Here is an 18,555-nt window from a genome sequence, read left to right on the forward strand (position 1 = left end):
TGGGTTATTGTCACTCTTTGTAGTCTAATATTAATTGTATCCCCAAAATTGTTTACAGAGGGGTCTACATGTAGCTTATAGGAGACTACCCTCAGTTACTTCTGATTGGTAAACAAAGATGCCAGCAGCCAATAGTTGGGGAGAAGAGAGAGAGGGTGTTTTAGGTTTCCAGGGCTTGGAACCTCAAGGAGGAAGGAAAGAGAGAAGCCATGCCTACGAGTGCAGGACAGAAAGGCGGAGCTGTCATGTAAAGGGGCTGGGTCAGAAGCAGTCAAGATGGAACACAGAAATTAGTAAGTAGTAACTCGGAACTATCGGTGGGAGGTAGATCCTAACAATATGGAGGCTCAGCTGCTGTCTAGCTATTGTGCCGCTTAAAGCATATTAAAATATAAAGGCTGTGTGTGTATCTTTTGTTTTGGAACATAAACCATTGAGGTGAGAAGCAAGCCTGTGTCAGGATATAATTAAAAATAACAATACAGGTTATATTATATAAAAAGATCAAACCAATAAAAATTTACTGCTTTATTGTAGACGCTTTATTCGACAAGAACCAAGAGTTTCTGGAAGCCCTTTTGCTCCTCTCCTAAGGAGAGCTGACCTCCATTTCCCAGAGAGGAGAGCAGCAGGACTTTGTACTTTGGAGTGCGGGACACCGTTTACTGAAATCTGCAGATGCAATGCTGCAGGGAGTTCCATAATCTTCCTGATAGCTAGACACAGGAGTAGGGTCCTCACGGCGTCCCGGCCAGCTCGTGTTCTCCATAGAAACGGCTCCCGCATAACCGAGGACACAAAGGAAAAATGACTTAACAAAGGAGCAGATGGATACAGTAGAAACTGAGACAACATGGAGGAGTCCAGGAACGGATTTGGAGGCTGGCACAGTTTCCAGGGGCATCTCCAGAGCACCTTTCCTTCACATTTGTGTGTTTTCTACTCCCAAGAGATTAGCGTTCACTAATCGATTGCCCACATGTGGATTCCTGGCTTAGATGCTTATTTGAGAGTGTTCATTTTTTTGTGAGAAACAGGTATTAAGTGTGATTTTTGATTCATTTGGAAATCCATGGAAGCACTTAATGAAAACTCACCATTTTCTTTAAAAAAAAAAAAAAAAAAAAAAAAAAAAACCAAACCCACCATCCCTTTTAAATAACAGTAGAGGCGGATGTTGAGCAGGGTTCCAGCCCTGATGTGCTGTGCAAATCCCCCATTGCACCCTGACCACACTGAAAAGAGGATCTTCACCCTCAAGTCGTTTAAAAAGTGCTTAGCGTGTCACTCGCTGACCACCCTCAGTCTGCAAAGTTCCGTTGTTGACTGGGCATGATTTTGAAGTTATTGCTGATGACTAGAATCTCACAAAAAAAAAAAAAAAAAAAAAAAAAAAAAAAAAAAAAAAAAAAAAAATTCCTCAAATGCTTCTACGTGGGGACTGGAAAAATCGCACAACAGAAGTGTCAAAGGGAGCTTCAGTGCCTCGGCCCATCCTCTGATGACAGATAACTGCTCTGCTGATTCTGGCGTATGTTAGTGAATGACCTCACACTAAAGGCACAAGCTGCCTGGCAAACCAGTGAGCTGGGAACCAGCTGATGAGCCCAGGGGAAGCTGGGAGCTCTGTCCACATCAGCCTGCACCAGAAGGTTTCTGGTGGGGAGAAGCAAGTGACAAGGATGGCGTGAAGCTTTCTTAGGGAGATGACATCTCGGGACGGTCTGGCTAACTCTAGTAAAAGTGTGAGCAGTTTCACACACCAGCTCTTAGGTGCCCGAGGAAGGGAAGCAGCGTGAGTCACAAGTCCTACGAGGCGGATCTGAGCTGTGCAGCCAGAGAGGCATGGCGCCGAGCTCAGCCTCAGTCCTGAACAAGTCAGCAAGGACTCTCCCTTGTGGAATCTCTCCTCCAACCGCCTCTTCTGTCTGGAAAGTGTCACTGTGGGCCGAGTGCGTCTCTGGTGCTGAAGCTAGACGAGGCCCTAAGGATGATGGGGCTTTGCTTCTGGGCAGGAATGTGGGCTCTTCACTTTATCATCTGCGTCTCCTCATCTGCATCGTAGAACTCTTCCTCTTCCTCACTCTCGCTCCCCAAGCTGCTGGCCTTGTCTGAGGGCTGCAATGGCAAAGGAGATCTTGTAGAAGGTGATCTTGTCATGATGCCATGACAGACCTAAGTGAGAATTACCACCCAGCCACTCACGGGGAAATTTTGCTGTTGTTTTGAGACAGGGACCCACGCAGACCAAGTTAGCCTCCAATTTGCTAAGTAGCTGAGATCAGTTTCTAATCTTTCTATCTCTACCTCTCAATGGGGTTTACAGGGGTGCACCACACTCCCATTTTAGATGGTTCTGGGGATCAAACCCCAGGGCACCTAGATGGTTACAGCATGTGTCTCTATACCTGTGGAGGATCCAAGGTCTGTAGAGACAGTGCTTCCTCTCTTAATCTCCTATATGAGTACATTTGAAGGTCAGAAAATGTCTCCAGCAAAGGGCTGTTCAGAGTCTCTGGCAATAGCAGGCTCAGGAGGCCTGAGGTTAGGCCTGTGGCTCCAAACACGATGAAGGGCAGGGACCACTGCACGTCCTTCTGTGGGGACAGGAAGTGGAGCAAAATCAAACAAACCCATCAGCCTCTCAGCAGATCATGTCAATAGTCCTGTGACCAAGAACTGCCAGGTGTATAGTTGAGTCAGCACCTTCCCACAAGAACACCACACACCATGATTTCTTTGCTCTAAGACAATTATCCACGGAAGTCACAGAATGTTTCCTCAGGCACACAGAGATGGGTCTGAGTGAGCCAAGGGGCTAGATGAAAACATGGACTAGAAGTCTTGGGTCAACCATGCCAGGCAAGTCATGGCCATGGCTATCTGTGAGCATGGCAGGCTCACGTCGATAGAGCTCACAGGAACTCCTCAGTCCAGCTTCCACCTGAGGGAAAAGTCTGCTCCACACGGATCTCCACGTTCTCTTCATTTGACGACTACCCCGGGCCATCTACCGACAATAAACTTTGCAGTGGTCAAATGTGTTATAATGACATCATCGAGAGACCCGAGATTAAAAGAGTAGAAACCCAAAGAAAAAAGCCCCATGGCACACAGAGTTCGTAAACTATTTGAGTTGAATATGTTGCCGCTAGCAACCACTTCAGATTCAAAGGTTACCCCCCAGAGAAAGTCAATGATTTCTCTCAGCGCACAGGCTCCTGACCACAGTGGGCTGGCTCTATCATTTAGGGTAGTTCTTGTCAAGATCCTCTAGAAAAGTCCCTAAAGGCAGTGTCAAAACCACAGTATAAGTAATATTCGAATGATATTTTATTATGTAATAATAATATTTCATGATATGATACTCTAAAACTATTTCAGGATGTTTAACTATGTGCATGTGTGTGCACGGATGTGCTGGTGCCCATGACAGTGGTGGAGCCCCTGAAGTTATAGGAGGTCACAAGCTGCCTGTCTTGGGTACAGGGATCAAACTTGGCTTCTCTGCAACAACAGCTGTGTTCTAAACCATTGAGCCTTCTCTTCAGTCTCCTTTATAAACGTTCTAGGATTCAGTGTCTTTCTTAGTTTACTTGGGGAAATGTCCTGGACCCTTCCCAAGGACACTGAATAACGAAGGGGCAGTCTGACTCTCAGAAAATACAATATCATGGTTACCACATGTCTGACTCTGAGTTCAAGCCCCTGCCTGATCTCATAACTGTCTATCAGTTAAGACTTCTATTGTCCCAGGGTTGAGACAGTCTGTTATTTTAAAGACAACCTTTATCATGAAAGCTGGGTCTGTAATAGCTTGTCAGCCTCACAAACAGGACTTGGGGTATCTGCAGGACCCCTTTTCTCAGATCTACTATTCATGTCTGACAAAATCCATGAGAGACCTGCAGGGGCCCCTAGGGCTTTCACTGGACTGAACATTTAAGACCTGAGGAGTTTTAAAGGGGCCATTTGTTTTCCTGATCCACACTCTGGTTTTGAGCTACGGAATTTAAAAAATGCCAAAGAGGTCAGGGCATGTGTGCTGCTCGGTGTCTTTGGCTTTCTGTTATTCCCCCAGCAGTGAGCACACGTTTAACCTGCTTCTAAACACTTCCCATCTAAAGAGCTGGTGACAATGCCTACCTCTTACAGCGACTATGAAGGCTACATTCAGTAACGTGTGCGAAGTACTTAGCGTAGAGCCCAGCACTCCACAGAAGACTGTGCACATTAAGTGACTTCTGAATGTTGGCGGGAAGGGGAATGCTGGTATCACAGACCCTCCAGTGAGTCCAGGGGAACAAAAAGTCAGACATACCCGGGGGAAATGGCTCGGTCCATCCACCCTGACAGAGTACGGGGCTCTGTGTTGGAAGGGCACAAGCTTGGCATTTGTGCGGCTGCTCTTGGCCAAACTCACTCATTACCTCTGTCTACACAAAGCACAAATGCGTGCTGAAGCCCAGGGCCAAGAACAGAGACAGGAGGTACAAACCAACCAGGGAGGGAACGAAGGGGGCAATAATCCCACCAACTCGGGAAAACATGGAGCACGTTCCGAGGCCGACGTTTCTGGAAGGCAGGAGAGAAACCAAATTAACTAAATAAATACAATCATTACGTCTGGCGCGGCGGGGGGGAGGGGTGACAATTTAAAGAGCCTGGGTAGAAAGAATACGATGAGCCCAACATACTAAATTCCTAAGGAGAACGTACAGTGCCCCATTAGAGCTTTCTATGAGGCTAAGGAGTTTGGTAATGACATCACCCTGTGCGACAGCACTAGACTCAGGAGGCTTCTCAATGCCCGAAATGTGACTCTTGAGGATAAGGAGAGGAACTGTTATTTAAAGAACAAGGTCTTGCTATGGCTGATCTTGAACTGTACCAATCCTCTTGCCTCTGTCCCCAAGCTCTTCAAATTGAAGACATGGGCCACTAGGTCAGCAGAAACTGACTTCACAAAGATGTATTTACTTTCATGTGTGTAAATGCTTTGACTGTACGTATGTGCCCCATGTCCATGCAGGGACCGTTGCAATGAGAAAGAAGGTGTTGGATCCCCTGGGGCTGAACTTTCAGACAGTTGTGAGCTGCCATGTGGGTGCTGGGAATTGAGTCTGGGTCACCTGCAAGCGCAGCCAGTGCTCCTAGCCACAGAGCTATCTCCAACGGCTGTAATTTTTATCCATTTAAAGTCACAAGAGGATAACAAGAGCCACAGTAGTCAGAAGAACAGAATTAGCATCTGAGCATGTCTCATGGGAAGTAGTGAACTTTAGTTCTATCGGGTCAGATAGCCACAACCAAGGTTTTCTTATCCAAAATCTTTGACTTTTTTTTTTTTTTGCTTGTTTTTTTTTAAACTCAGGTAAGCCTGGTGTGTAAATGGGAAATGATACTGTTAGGCAACCCAGAACAACATGAGCAGTTTAGGCAGAAAAGGTAGTGAGGGAACAGAGAATGGTGCTGCTTCCAGATAGGCCAGCCCTCCACTTCTGCCTCAGCCCTACTGTTAGCCTGGGAAGTGTCCCTGGGTAGATGGTCTGGTACCCAAGTTACTGAACAGGTTGCAGAAGCAAGGATGAGGAGACAGCAGTAAAGCAAGCTGTTTCTGGGGAAAGACTTCACATCCACAGGGGGAAGGCACTTGGAGGCCTCTTGCTTAAGGAAGCAGAAGGGGTTCTTTTCACATGGCAAAGGGTGGACACAGGAAGGACCAGCCCAGGGCACAGGAAGCAGAGCTGAGGCTGCAGCCTAATCCCTGAATCTGGATTTATTCTTGTCCGCATGAAGGGATATTAGGATTAAAGATGTTCTTTCTTATACAAGCCTGCATATACTACCCCTCTAAAACAACCAACTCTGAAACTGTAAGCAGGCCTCCAAGTAAATACTTTCTTTTATAGGAGTTGTCTTGGTTGTGTTTTCTCTCACAGCAATAAAACAGTGTCTAAGACAATGGGTGATTAAATGCTCTCATGACCGACACATGCCTGCACAAAGGTAGCAAATCCCGGACGTCACGAATGGGGCACAGTGCTAGGAGACCCTTACCTGATGACAGTGGGATACAGCTCAGAGGTGTAGATGTAAACAATGTTGAAGGCAGCACTGATTGTCAGCTTCCCCAGCAGGGACAAGGAATGACTGTTGACCACCGCAAACACACCCGTGTCTGAGGAGGACAGACAGTATTAGCGAAGTCCACAGTTTTTGTGGGATGTTCAAAACCTAAAATACCAAAGTATTCCACTGAGGTGAGGGATAGTCTCATGAAGCTTTTGAAAGAAGATATGACAATGTTCTGAAGAGAACAAAAGGTGAAAGAAATTTGGAGAAACTTTTTTTTTCCTCCTCAATTTCCTGCTTGGGTTATTAATTGATAATTAGATTTGAATTTCTTAAACTAGTTACACAAAAAAATAAAAGCATTCCAGTCTCACATTCTTACTGAAATACTATTGATTATCCTATGGCTCTTTCCTTTATTAGCCGGGACTCTACAGTTGTTGTCTGTCTCCGGTGAATCTCTTCTCTTCAAAAATCCACACACTTCTGCCTTCGAAATAGCAACTTTCTCCTTTTGAGAAGAAACCAGTTCTCAAGTTCTCTGTGTCTCCTGTCACATCAACCTTGCCACTGAACTTCTTTTCTAACTCCCAGCTGGCTGCCTTCCTCTCCTCAAAGTCCCCAAAGGCCAGCAGCACTGTCTCATCTCAGATGTAATTGCTTCTCTTATTGACACTTCTGCCAAACAGAAGTCCTTGTCTCCTCCTTGGGACAATGTGGCTCATGAGTCCCTCTTCCCTTAACATCTCAGTGACACAGCTGTTCCTCCTGTACCACCACTGGCTCTGCCTCCCAGTCCACTGACGGGCCGGCACGTCTCGGGCCCTCTCCTGTTGTTACCCACTTTCCATTCCGTTTGCAAAAGTGTATTTCAAGGTATTTTGTGCTAAGGTTGGTGCGCTGTTTATTCTTGTCTGACCCAGAATTCCCTGTGGGATAGGGCACACTGTTGATCATTGTTGAGCTAAGAGGCAGTGGAACTCCATCTGGCATGAATGTGGTGGGAAGAGTGTGTTCATGCTACCTCAGCTGCCAGCGAGGAGGGTGTTGTAGTAAATATTAAAAATAAAAAGGTTTATCTCTTTATTGGCCCTGAGGTCTCACTCCTCAGGCCCGACCCTGATAGGGAGCTTCGAGCACCTCATCCCTTGCTGAGTCACCCCCACGGCCCAACCCTGCCCACTCAACTCCCTTCCCTGGCGGTTTACTACCGCCTGTTCTCTGCCTCTGTCCCGAAACCCCAGAAGAATACAACTCTACAGTCCGATAGCTTTTCATGCAGGTTTATATATTCAACTCTCAATCCACAAACCCTCTACACAACAAGATTACATCAAATAGACAAAGATACAAACTGCCCTTCTATATGAGATACTAGACCCATAAAATCCTTAAAGTTCATAGCATTTTTAACGCCAATCAATCTCACTGAGTCTAGCTGGTCCTTGGGAACCTCCATGTTGCCAGGACCTCCACTCTCTATCGTCTGAACTCCTCGGACCTCTCAGCCCTCTCCACCTCCTTCGCCCCGCCTAGTCACTGGCTTTCCTTGATTTTACTAATTAAAGTGGGAAGGTTCAGTTGAAGTCACCTCAACAGTATGTGACTAGGCAGCCCTTCTTGGGGAAGTGGAATTAACATTAAAATACAAACAGCTTTAGGACAATCTAAGAGGGCATATCACATATCCAGTCCAAAACCCTGTTCATCTACTTTAACACGGTGTCGTGAGACCATGAACAGGCATCTTAAACATGTAGGACTACATTCAACACTGCCAAGATACTTGGGGATGACCATGGCTGGTTTAAGTGATACACAGTTAAGCTACAAGGCCTCTCTAGAAAGAGCTCATGCCTCCCAGCATTTGCTCCAAGGTATGTGTCTAGGACCCTGATCTCACTTCCTCTACTAACAATGTAACTGAATCATTCACTTCGCCATTTAGACCAATGATCAGGAAATATGAGCCTCTTCGCTATGTTCTAGAAAACTGAATCAGGAAAAAAGTATTGAGTAGCATGGATCAAAAACAAAACTGTGTAATTATTTGTGTCGATCGAAGTTCCCCAAATACAAACAAGCAAGACACCTATGCTGAAGACTCTATGTGTCGGAAAGAGTAGCTAGAACTTTGTATTTATGGAGAGTTAGAATGGTACAGATCATAGTCCAATTATCAGGCTTTCTTTAGTGCCCCCATTCCCCACCGCTGTCTTTGATCTAATGTCTTTTGACTATAAAGTAAAGCCTTGTAAATGTACCATGGCCTTCCACCAACTCCGAGGATAGAATGTCACCAGACAGCATCTGAGTGCCATAACACAACTGTTGTTTTGGTAAGTTTGTTGTAACCCTGCAGCATCCCACAAATGCAATTGGTAGACACATTTATTCTTTCATTCTGTGGCTAGTAAATGCCTGTGACTGCTTCTTTAACAGGACATGCTATCCTGGGCACCCTGGATTGATGGGCTCTTGAGGTATGTTGACTTTTAACTGCAGACATTTTTTTTTTTTTTTTTTTTTTTTTTTTTTGGTAGGGAAGGATTTCCCCCACACCCTGCACAGTGGCATCTTTCAGAACCACATGAAGGCAACCTACATCTTTACTAACAGGAGAGAAGATTGCCATCTGGAAATTTAAAATCACATGGAGGACACAGAGACACTCATCTAACCTCCGACAGAGTCCAAAGCTGCAAGAGGGTTCCCACGTGAGGTGGAAGACACCTCCAGCAGTAGCTCATTTGGGGAGGCTGGCTCTGGCCACAGGCCAAAGCTAGTCCATCTGCTGCCTGAACCTTCTCTCCTCTGTGCCTGCCAACACACCTGCAGTCACTGCTTCAGGGGGAGGCCACCTCTCCCCTAAGATGGCTTATGTCAACAGCAGACAGCTTTCTTTGTTGAGGTTCCTACTTGTGCAGCTGCCCGGCTGCTGGCTGTGCTCCGGAAGGCTCTGCAGCCACCGAGCTGGGCCCCTGCCTTCATGACCTACATTCCTACTCATTCCCAGTGAATGGTCAAAGTGTTTGGGGAGGAAGGCGAAGAGATTTAGAGGGAAAACTAAAATGAAATTACAGTTTTTAAAAAGTGGATTTGCATAACATTTGTTTCTTTGCGTGTGCTAAACTCCACAAGGCCATAACTTAGCTCCCACAATGCAGCTTTGAAGGACAGAGTTTCCAGGACTCTCAGGAACCCTCTGGAGCCATCAGAACAAACGTCTTTTTTTGTCCATTTATTACTGAGTTGTAAGATTCCATTCTCTATATTTGATTCAACCTCTCACCATGTGTGTATACCTTACAGATATTTTCTCCTAGTCTGTGCTTTACATTTTTCCCTTTAAGGGTGTTTTGTCTTAGGGGACTCATGTTTCCTCTGCTGCTCAGGTTGGCCTTGAACTCCTAGCTCAAGCAGTAAACTGTTGGTTCTAAATAGCAAACTTCACCTCAGTCATTCTCTTCTTTCACAGAATGATAATCATAAGCCAATTAGTTTCGTTTTGCTGTGTGGTGAGACAGGGTTACAGGTAGCCCAGGCTGTCCCTGAACTTGCTGTGCATCCAAGGATGACCTTGAACTCTTGGTGGTCTCTCCTCCTCCTCCTGAGTGCTTTTCTAAAATTCAACCCCTCCCCCCTGGTCTATCCTATCAAATATTGCACTGTCTTCATTACTATAACTATATAGTAAGTTAAACATGATAAAATTCTACAACTTTTTTATTTGATAAAAATTATCTTGGCTAGTCTAGAATCCTTCGAATAGTCATATTTGTACAAATTTATTCTATCAATAAAAGAGTACTCCTGGACACTTGGTATCGTGGTAAAGATGAATAGGTTTGGTAAGAGACAAAGTTTAAAGAGCTTGGTGATCTCCGTATTTGTGAATATTATTATTGCCAATTCAGTTCTCTAGTGCTCTTTAGTTCCTCCTCCCATGTTTTATGTTATACTTTACACATGCTATGGAGATCTTATCTAAAATTTTTAAACATTTTATTACAGCTCTATTAACTTCACAGTAGATTATTTGCTAATAATATATAGAAATAAAATTATGTGTCACATGATTCTTATTAATTCTATTTTTTAATGTTTAGATTTGTGTGTGTGTGTGTGTGTGTGTGTGGAGAGAGAGAGAGAGAGAGAGAGAGAGAGAGAGAGAGAGAGAGAGCAGATCTCTGTGGGTTTGGTTCTCTCCTTTAACCATATGGTTCCAGGGCTGAACTCAAGTCACCAGGCTTGTTTTCCTGTCTCAGCTTGAGTCCCTTTCCTTTCTTCTCATGGTTACTGGTCTGCTTCTGACCATGTTCCATAGAGAATGGGCATCCAGATGAGAGTGAATATTATTCACCTTTCAGTGATGAATGCAGCATTTGCTAGAGGCTTTCCCTTGATTTCATCTGTCAGGTTAAGGAAATTCCCTTCTGCTTCTAGCAGCTAATATTCCTTTCTCTTTCTTTCTTTCTTTCTTTTTTGATATTTTATGTATTTACATTTCATATGTTATCTCCTTTCCCGGTTTCCCCTCCGGAATCCTCCTATCCCCTCCATCTCCCCCTGCTTCTACGAGGGTGCTCCCCCACCCACCCTTCCACTCCAACCCATCCATTCCCACCTCACTGCCCTGACATTCCCACACTGGGGGATCAAGCCTTGACAGGACCAAGGGCCTCTCCTCCTTTTGATACCAGACAATGCCATCCTCTGCTACGTATGCGGCTGGAGCCATGGGTCCCTCCATGTGTACTCTGGGAGCTCTGGGAACAGAGGGGTGGGGTCTGGTTGGTTGGTATTGTTTTTATGAGGTTGCGAACTCCTTCAGTCCTTTCTCTAACTCCCCCACTGGGGACCCAGTTCTCAGTCCAATGGTTGGTTGAGAGCATCTGCCTCTGTATTTGTCATGCTCTGGCAGAGCCTCTCAGGAGACAGCCACATCAGGCTCCTGTCAGCATGCACTTTTTTGCATCCGCAATAGTGTCTGGGTTTGGTGTCTATATATGGGCTGGATCCCCAGATGGGGCAGTCTCTGGGTGGCCTTTCCTTCATCTCTGCTTCACACTTTCGCCCCTTATTTCCTTTAGATGGGAGTCATTCTGTGTTAAAAACTTGGAAATGAGTTGGTGACCCCATCCCCCAACCAGGGGTCTTGCCTAACCTCTGGATATGGTCTCTACAGGTTCTCCCTCCTTTTGTTGGACATTTCAGTTAATCTCATCCCCAATGGGTCTTGGAAGCCTCTTGTTTTCCTGGCATCTGGGACTTGCTGGTGGCTATCTCCAATTTCCCATCCCCCATTGCTACACACCTCTGTTCAACTTCCTGACCCTTTGTATATCACCCCCATCTCCTCTCATACCTGCTAATATTTCTTATGGAGGATGTAGGCTAAACTCCAAAAAGTACATTTTCTGCCTGTGTTGGGTTTTTTAATATGGTGAATAACGCTGATGGCTGCTTGTATCTGAAAGGTAAAGTTTGCTTTTGTTTGACTTAGTTCTCGGGGTAACTGATGGCATAACGCGAACTGCTGGGAAATCAAATGAGTTGGAATTTCTTCTTATTTACGTGTTTTGTAGAACCTAGGCAATCTCTGTGGGAACGTTCCTAACCTCACACTCAACTTCTCTATAGTAAAGGGCTGCTTGCTCTCACATGAGCTTTCTCAGTTCGCTTCTCTACAGACTGGTCCTAAATTGGATTTACTAGCGCAGGAATATTTGTGACGTTTTCTGATTGCCACTGTCCCTTCAGCGATGGCTCCATCCTCATGTCTGAAATCTGTGATACGTGTCTCCTTATTTTTTTTTTTAAATTAGTTTAGAGGTTTATTCATTTTAATTGATCCTAAACAAAAATATTTTGGTTTTCTTGATTTTCTCTATATCATTTTTCTGTTTTCATTCCTTGCTTTTTTTTTTTCTTTTATATTTATCACTTCATTCTTCTGCGTGCCCTCTGCTTTACTTGGCTTTCCCTTTTTAGAGTTTATCTTCTAGAGACAAAATTGAGATTATCAATCTGTTCTTTTGAGTGTTGGTAATTATATAAATGCTCATACCTGAGCCTTACAAATTTTCTACATGAGTTTTGATATAATATATTTAACATGATTTAACTGAAATACCTTGTAATTCCTTTGTTATTTTATTTGACCTGTGTATCTTTAAAAGAGTGTTGTTTAGTATTCAAATGTTTAGGGTTTCTTTCCAGATACTTTTTGTTACTGATTTCTAGTTTAATTTCATTCTGGTCAAGCAATATTTTTGTAAGTCTTCAATACTTTTTATCCTCCTTGCTTATGTTCATGGCCCAGACTATGGCATCCTACCAGAGGTTCTGTGGCTTTTCAAATGGAAGCCATGCTCCCTTGCACGAGGGTAAGGTGTGTATGAATCGGCTGGTTGTGCTTGTTCTGTCTGGATCTCCTACTTTTTCAGTCAGTCCCTGGGTCAGCTATTGCAGGATCAAGTCTAAGTCCTGCACAGTTTTGTCTTTGGGACTCTGCATGCTTTATAACACACACACACACACACACACACACACACACACACACACACACACATACACACACATATACATACACACACATACATACACACACACATACATACACACACATATACATACACACACATACATACACACACACATACACACACACACATACACACACACACATACACACACATACATACACACACACACATACACACACACATACACACACACACACACACACACACACACACACACACACACACACACACTAGATCCTTACACAGTTACGAAAAGGCCATTCTTCCAACATGTATTAGAAATTTTATCCATTTATGAAGCTCTTAGTCATCATTTCTGCAGATAATACTTTCCCTGGGGCCAACTTACATATCAAGCCACTTGATGTTTTCCAGCAGCTCACTGTGCTGTTAGAGTTTTATTTGTCTTTGTTTGAATTTTATGGTGAGCAGTTTTCCTATAATTTTAGCTATGACTGAAATTCACGGTATCCAGTCTGGTGTTGGGCTCATCTATTGCTTTTGCATGCTGCGTGCTTCCTCTTGAGCTGTTCTGTGCATGTCTTCCTTACGGCTTCATTTATTCTCCTGTCCATTCCAAGGATGTTTCCTGTCTACTTTGGCACATGGGACACAATCATGACAGTCTCTTGGACTTGTCAGCTTAAGCACACGGAGCACAGTCGAGGTAGTGGCTTGAACACATGGGCATCGTTACAGTCGCTGCTTAGATGTCCTGGCTTCCTGGTCCATCACTCATGCATCCCGGGGTTGTTTCTGCTGATTACTCTCCTTGTCAGGAGGTTTTCTCCTGCTTATATGGATGCCTGGAAATTGACTGAAATCTATGCATGACTGATCCTTGGTTGGGTGGTGGGCTCCCTTAGTGACTTTGCCCTATGATGCAGCTCAGTTACTCAGAATCAGTTGATCCTGAAGTGTTTGTGTTAAGCATTTTGGCAAACAGCCTTTCACTTAGGTCGCTTCACTTAGGTCGCTTACTTTTGGTCTTCTCTAATGATTAGTGTCTAGCTAAAGCATGCGCAAAGCACTCATGACCCTGGGTTCCAGTGATGGCTCTATGTGCTACTGCCTGATGATTTCCTCCACTCCTATTTGGTGGTTCTTTGCAATTCCATTTCATTGTTCTCCCCGTTTCTGTCTGGTGGTCCTCCCAGACCAAGCTTATGATCTTCCCCACTCTTGTCTACTGGTCCTCCTCAGCTCCCTCTCACGGTCTTCCCTACTCATACCTGGTGATTCTACCCAGCCTATCTCATGATCCTTCTCACTCGCCTGGCAGTCCTCCCCACTCATGTCACTCCATCTGACTCTTGTCTAGTAGTTTCCTTTTGTCCTCACAAGTATCCTCCACTGCGTGCACAGAGCCCGGGGGATCTTTCTGAAGACCTCTGGAGGTCTTTCTCTGTGTTTTCTACTCCTCTCAATATTTTTGCCCAGAAACATTCAGCCACTTTAATATCTATTTCTCATTTTTTTTTTTTTTTTTTTTTTTGCCTAGGAACTTGTAGACATGCTAAATAGCTAGTTCTTTGATTCTCTGACTGACCCTGAGCAAGGACCCTCTTGGAGCCTGTCTTTGTTTGGAGTCCTTCTCTTGGGGAGCATTGGCATATGTAGCCTATTGTCCAATGACTAAATATGAACATTTTTGCCGTATATTTTTAGTTTTTTAAGAATAGGTTTTCTATTTCAAAGTGGGAAGACAGCTGCTCTCTTCCTATCATGGCTAAAAGTCCAAGCGCTTGTCAGGTCTCCTGTTGCACTGATGCTCATTAGATTTCAAGCTGTCTGAGGCCAGGACAGGAAGTGGGCCTAGGTTACAGGCAGGACCTTGTATTTATAGATGCCGGAGAAGTTGGGACAGAGATGGGCAGATGACTCTGAGGAAGGAGATGGCACATGCTGGTGACTCTGGGCAGTCAGAGCACATAATCTCCAACTTCAATGTTGCTGATTTGGCACATGCTCACATCTTCCAGAGAGGCTACAGCTGCTGTGAGCCTCACCTACAGTGGTCAGTGCCACCCTGAGGTCAGTCTTTTAAACCATGGCTAATCCCCACCAGGCCTGCCACTGGAGAGTTAAGACCTGGCCGTAATCACACAGTGGTAATGCTCAGACACCACAGCTTCACTGCTGAAATCATGGAGGTCGGTACATCTCCCCGAGAGCATAGGCTGTGCTGTGAGTCAGGGATGGAATTCCAACCCCTCGCCGTAAACACTCTACCTGAGTTTCCCTATGTGGTGACACATAGTGACCTTCTGTATATGGACAGAATCCAGCACTTAGTCAACACTCCAAATGGCAATTTATATTGTAAGATTAATTAGGACCCTCCTCTAAGCAAGACTACAGACCAAGTAAAATGTGTGCTGACCAATCTGTTTTAAAAAATGAGTAAGTGAGGAGAGCACACCGGGAGGCTAACCAGGAAGGAAACGCGTGAATAGGAAGCTTCTCTCTCTCAGTGCTGAAAGGTTTTGGATTTTGGAACATTTTAGATTTCAGCTTTTTGGATTAGGGATATTCAACTTATAATCACAGGCTGCAAGATACTAAACATTTGGTTTTTAGCTTGTTTTCTGTGTCTCCTAGAGATATATTGTTAACAGTATTCACAAACACCCCAGAACCACAACCATAAGCAGATGCTAAAAAGAAGCCAGTGGGTAAAGGGCACCTGAGTTGGCAGAAAAGAGAGAGTGCAGGTGTGAAATGTTAGGTAAAGAAAAGCGGGGAAATGAGCAGGAGCGTGGTAGAGAAACGAGTGGGAGCACAGTAGGAAAATGAGCAGGAGCACGGCGGAGAAATGAGCAGGAGCACGGTGGAGAAATGAGCAGGAACACAGCAGGGAAATGAGCAGAAGCACAGGAGAAATGAGCAGGAGCACAGTAGGGAAATGAGCAGGAGCACGGTGGAGAAATGAGCAGAAGCACAGGAGAAAATGAGCATGAGCACAGTAGGGAAATGAGCAGGAGCACGGTGGAGAAATGAGCAGGAGCACAGTAGAAAATGAGCAGGAGCACAGTAGAAAATGAGCAGGAGCACAGTAGGAAAATGAGCAGGAGCATGGTGGAGAAATGAGCAGGAACACAGTAGGGAAATGAGCAGAAGCACAGGAGAAATGAGCAGGAGCACAGTGGGGAAATGAGCAGGAGCATGGTGGAGAAATGAGCAGGAGCACGGTGGAGAAATGAGCAGGAGCACAGTAGAAAATGAGCAGGAGCACAATAGGGAAATGAGCAGAAGCACAGGAGAAATGAGCAGGAACACAGTAGGAAATGAGCAGGAGCACAGTGGGAAACAGTCTTCAAGCTCACATGAGCTGTTAATAGAAACTGCAAGGTTTATTTCTTATTACATACTAATCAGATCTTTCATAACCTATAGTTTGAAACTCTGAAAAATAGATTTAAAAGAAACAAAACAAAACATCTTAAAGAGTAACTATAAATAGTTTGAAGACTTTCTATTAAGCTTAGAGAGGATTCCAGAAAGAAGAGAAAGGGTTATGCACAAAAAGTTGGCCATCTGTTCTCTGTCTTTAGTGATGAATCACACGAGGGGAAATAGACTCAGTCGTAGTGAAAGAGGATTGTTCTAGTAGTCATGGTTATTAAAAACAGAAATCGTTTACTAAGGTACACTGCAGAATTTCTTTCCTGGGAAATTGTTCAAATTTGTCAGGCTGTCCACCTTTTCCAAGCATAACTGCTATGGTATGCTTATTCCCCAAGGCTGTGGAAAGCATTGCTTCACTGTATCTTGAGCATGTTCATCAAGGGGCACAATCCGCAGAGGGTTCCATAGCTCTTAGGACAGATGGGGATAGAGGGCCAGCTGATCTGGTTAGGACATTGCTCATGTGTGTTCATCTTGGATTTTTGTTTTGCTTTTTTACAGTGGAGTCAATGTTAAGGAAAAGTCAAGTGCAGAGTCCCAGGGGTGAGCTGCCTGAATGTGCAAGGAAGTAAGAGAGAAAAGAGATATCCCTTGGCCTTGGCTTCCAGAATGGGATGAGGCACAGAAAATGTTTATGGCAGTATGTCAAAAAGTTTTGTTCTCCAATGTGAGGCACAAATATGACAGTCATGGTAGAAAACTACATCTCCAAGTTGTCTGCACAAAACAAGCTCTGCTGAGCATAAAGCATAAAGCAGTTAGAAGCCCGTTATCTCTTGCCTTAGACAAACAAAAAGAGAAGCTGGCACTGGTATAGGATAAGAAATGGGCAAGCATCCTGAATTCTCTAGTTTCCGTGAAAACAAAAAGAAGTATAAAAAGAATCAACAAAACCAAGGGCTAGTTCTTTGAGAAAATCAACAAGATTGATAAACCCTTAGCCAGACTAACTAGAGGGCACAGAGAGAGTATCCAAATTGACAAAATCAGAAATGAAAGGGGAGAGATAATAACTGAAATTGCGGATATCATCAGATCCTACTACAAAAGCCTATACTCAACAAAACTGGAAAATCTAGAAGAAATGGACAATTTTCTAGACAGATACCAGGTACCAAAGTTAAATCAGGATCAGATAAACCATCTAAACAGCCCCATAACAACTAAATAAATAGAAGCAGTTATCAAAAGCCTCCCAACCCCCCCCCCCCAAATGCCCAGGACCTGATGGGTTTAATGCAGAATTCTATCAAACCTTCATAGAAGACCTAATACCAAAACTCTCCAAACTGTTCCACAAAATAGAAACAGAGGGAGCACTACCCAACTCATTCTTCGAAGCCACAATTATGCTCATTCCTAAACCACACAAAGATCCTACCCTACAAAGAAAGAGAAGTTTAGACCAATTTCGCTCATAAACATTGATGTAAAAATACTCAGTAAAATTTTTGCAAACTGAATCCTAGAACACATCAAAACCAGCATTCACCATGATTAAGTAGGCTTCATTCCAGTGATGTGAGATGGTTCAATATACGGAAATCCATCAATGTCATCCACTATATAGACAAATTCAAAGAAAAAACCCACATGATCATCTCTTTAGATGCTGAGAAAGCATTTGCTAAAATTTCAACACTCCTTCATGTTAAAAGTCTTGGAAAGATCAGGAATTCAAGGCTCATACTTAAATATAGTAAAAGCAATATACAAACCAGTAGCCAACATCAAACTAAATGGTGAGAACCTGGAAGCAATCCCACTAAAATGAGGGACTAGACAAAACTGCCCACTCTCCCCCTATCTATTCAACATAGTACTGGAAATACTAGCCAGAGAAATCAGAGAGCAAAAAGGTCAAAGGAATACAAATTGGAAAGGAAGAATTCAAAATATTACCATTTGCAGATGATAAGATAGTATACTTAAGTGACTCCAAGAATTTCATCAGAGAACTTTTACAGTTGATAAACAACTTTAGCAAAGTTGCTGGATATAAAATTAACTCAAACAAATCAGTATCCTTCCTCTACTCTAAGGACAAACAGATTGAGAAAGAAATTAGAAAATTGACACCGTTCACAATAGTCACAAAAAATATAAAATACCTTGGGGTGACCCTGACCAAGCAAGTGAAGAATCTGTATGACAAGAATTTTAAATTTCTGAAGAAAGAAATTCAAGAAGACCTCATGGAAAGATCTCCCATGCTTATGGACTGGCAGGATCAACATTGTAAAAATGGCCATCTTGCCTAAGGCAATCTACAGATTCAGTGCAATCCCCATAAAAATTTCAACTCAATTCTTCATAGAGTTAGAAAGAACAATTTTCAGATTCATTTGGAATAATAAAAAACCCAGGATAGCTAGAATAGCAAAAACTATTTTCAACAACAACAAAAAAAAACCCATAAACAAAACAAACAAACAAAAAAAACTTCTGGGGAAATCACCATCCCTGACCTCAAGCTTTATTACAGAGCAATAGTGATAAAAACAGCATGGTACTGGTACAGAAA

General features: G+C 43.7%; 1 protein-coding gene across 1 annotated transcript in view; it reads right to left on the minus strand.

Annotated features, from left to right (window-relative positions):
• Positions 1-1,434: 1,434 nt before the first annotated feature.
• The window catches only part of SLC22A15 (solute carrier family 22 member 15), a gene marked incomplete at its 5' end in the record, with an annotated part of 61,232 nt that continues 44,111 nt past the window's right edge, over positions 1,435-18,555 (minus strand). The window contains 4 exons of the mRNA XM_080916402.1: positions 1,435-2,118; positions 2,409-2,597; positions 4,503-4,575; positions 6,061-6,181. Coding sequence (XP_080772528.1) covers positions 2,029-2,118; positions 2,409-2,597; positions 4,503-4,575; positions 6,061-6,181 — 473 coding nt within the window. The 3' untranslated portion in view covers positions 1,435-2,028. The remainder of the gene's footprint in view (positions 2,119-2,408; positions 2,598-4,502; positions 4,576-6,060; positions 6,182-18,555) is intronic.

Source organism: Micromys minutus, assembly GCF_963924665.1.
Source record: "Micromys minutus genome assembly, chromosome: 4".
Taxonomy (NCBI): domain Eukaryota; kingdom Metazoa; phylum Chordata; class Mammalia; order Rodentia; family Muridae; genus Micromys; species Micromys minutus.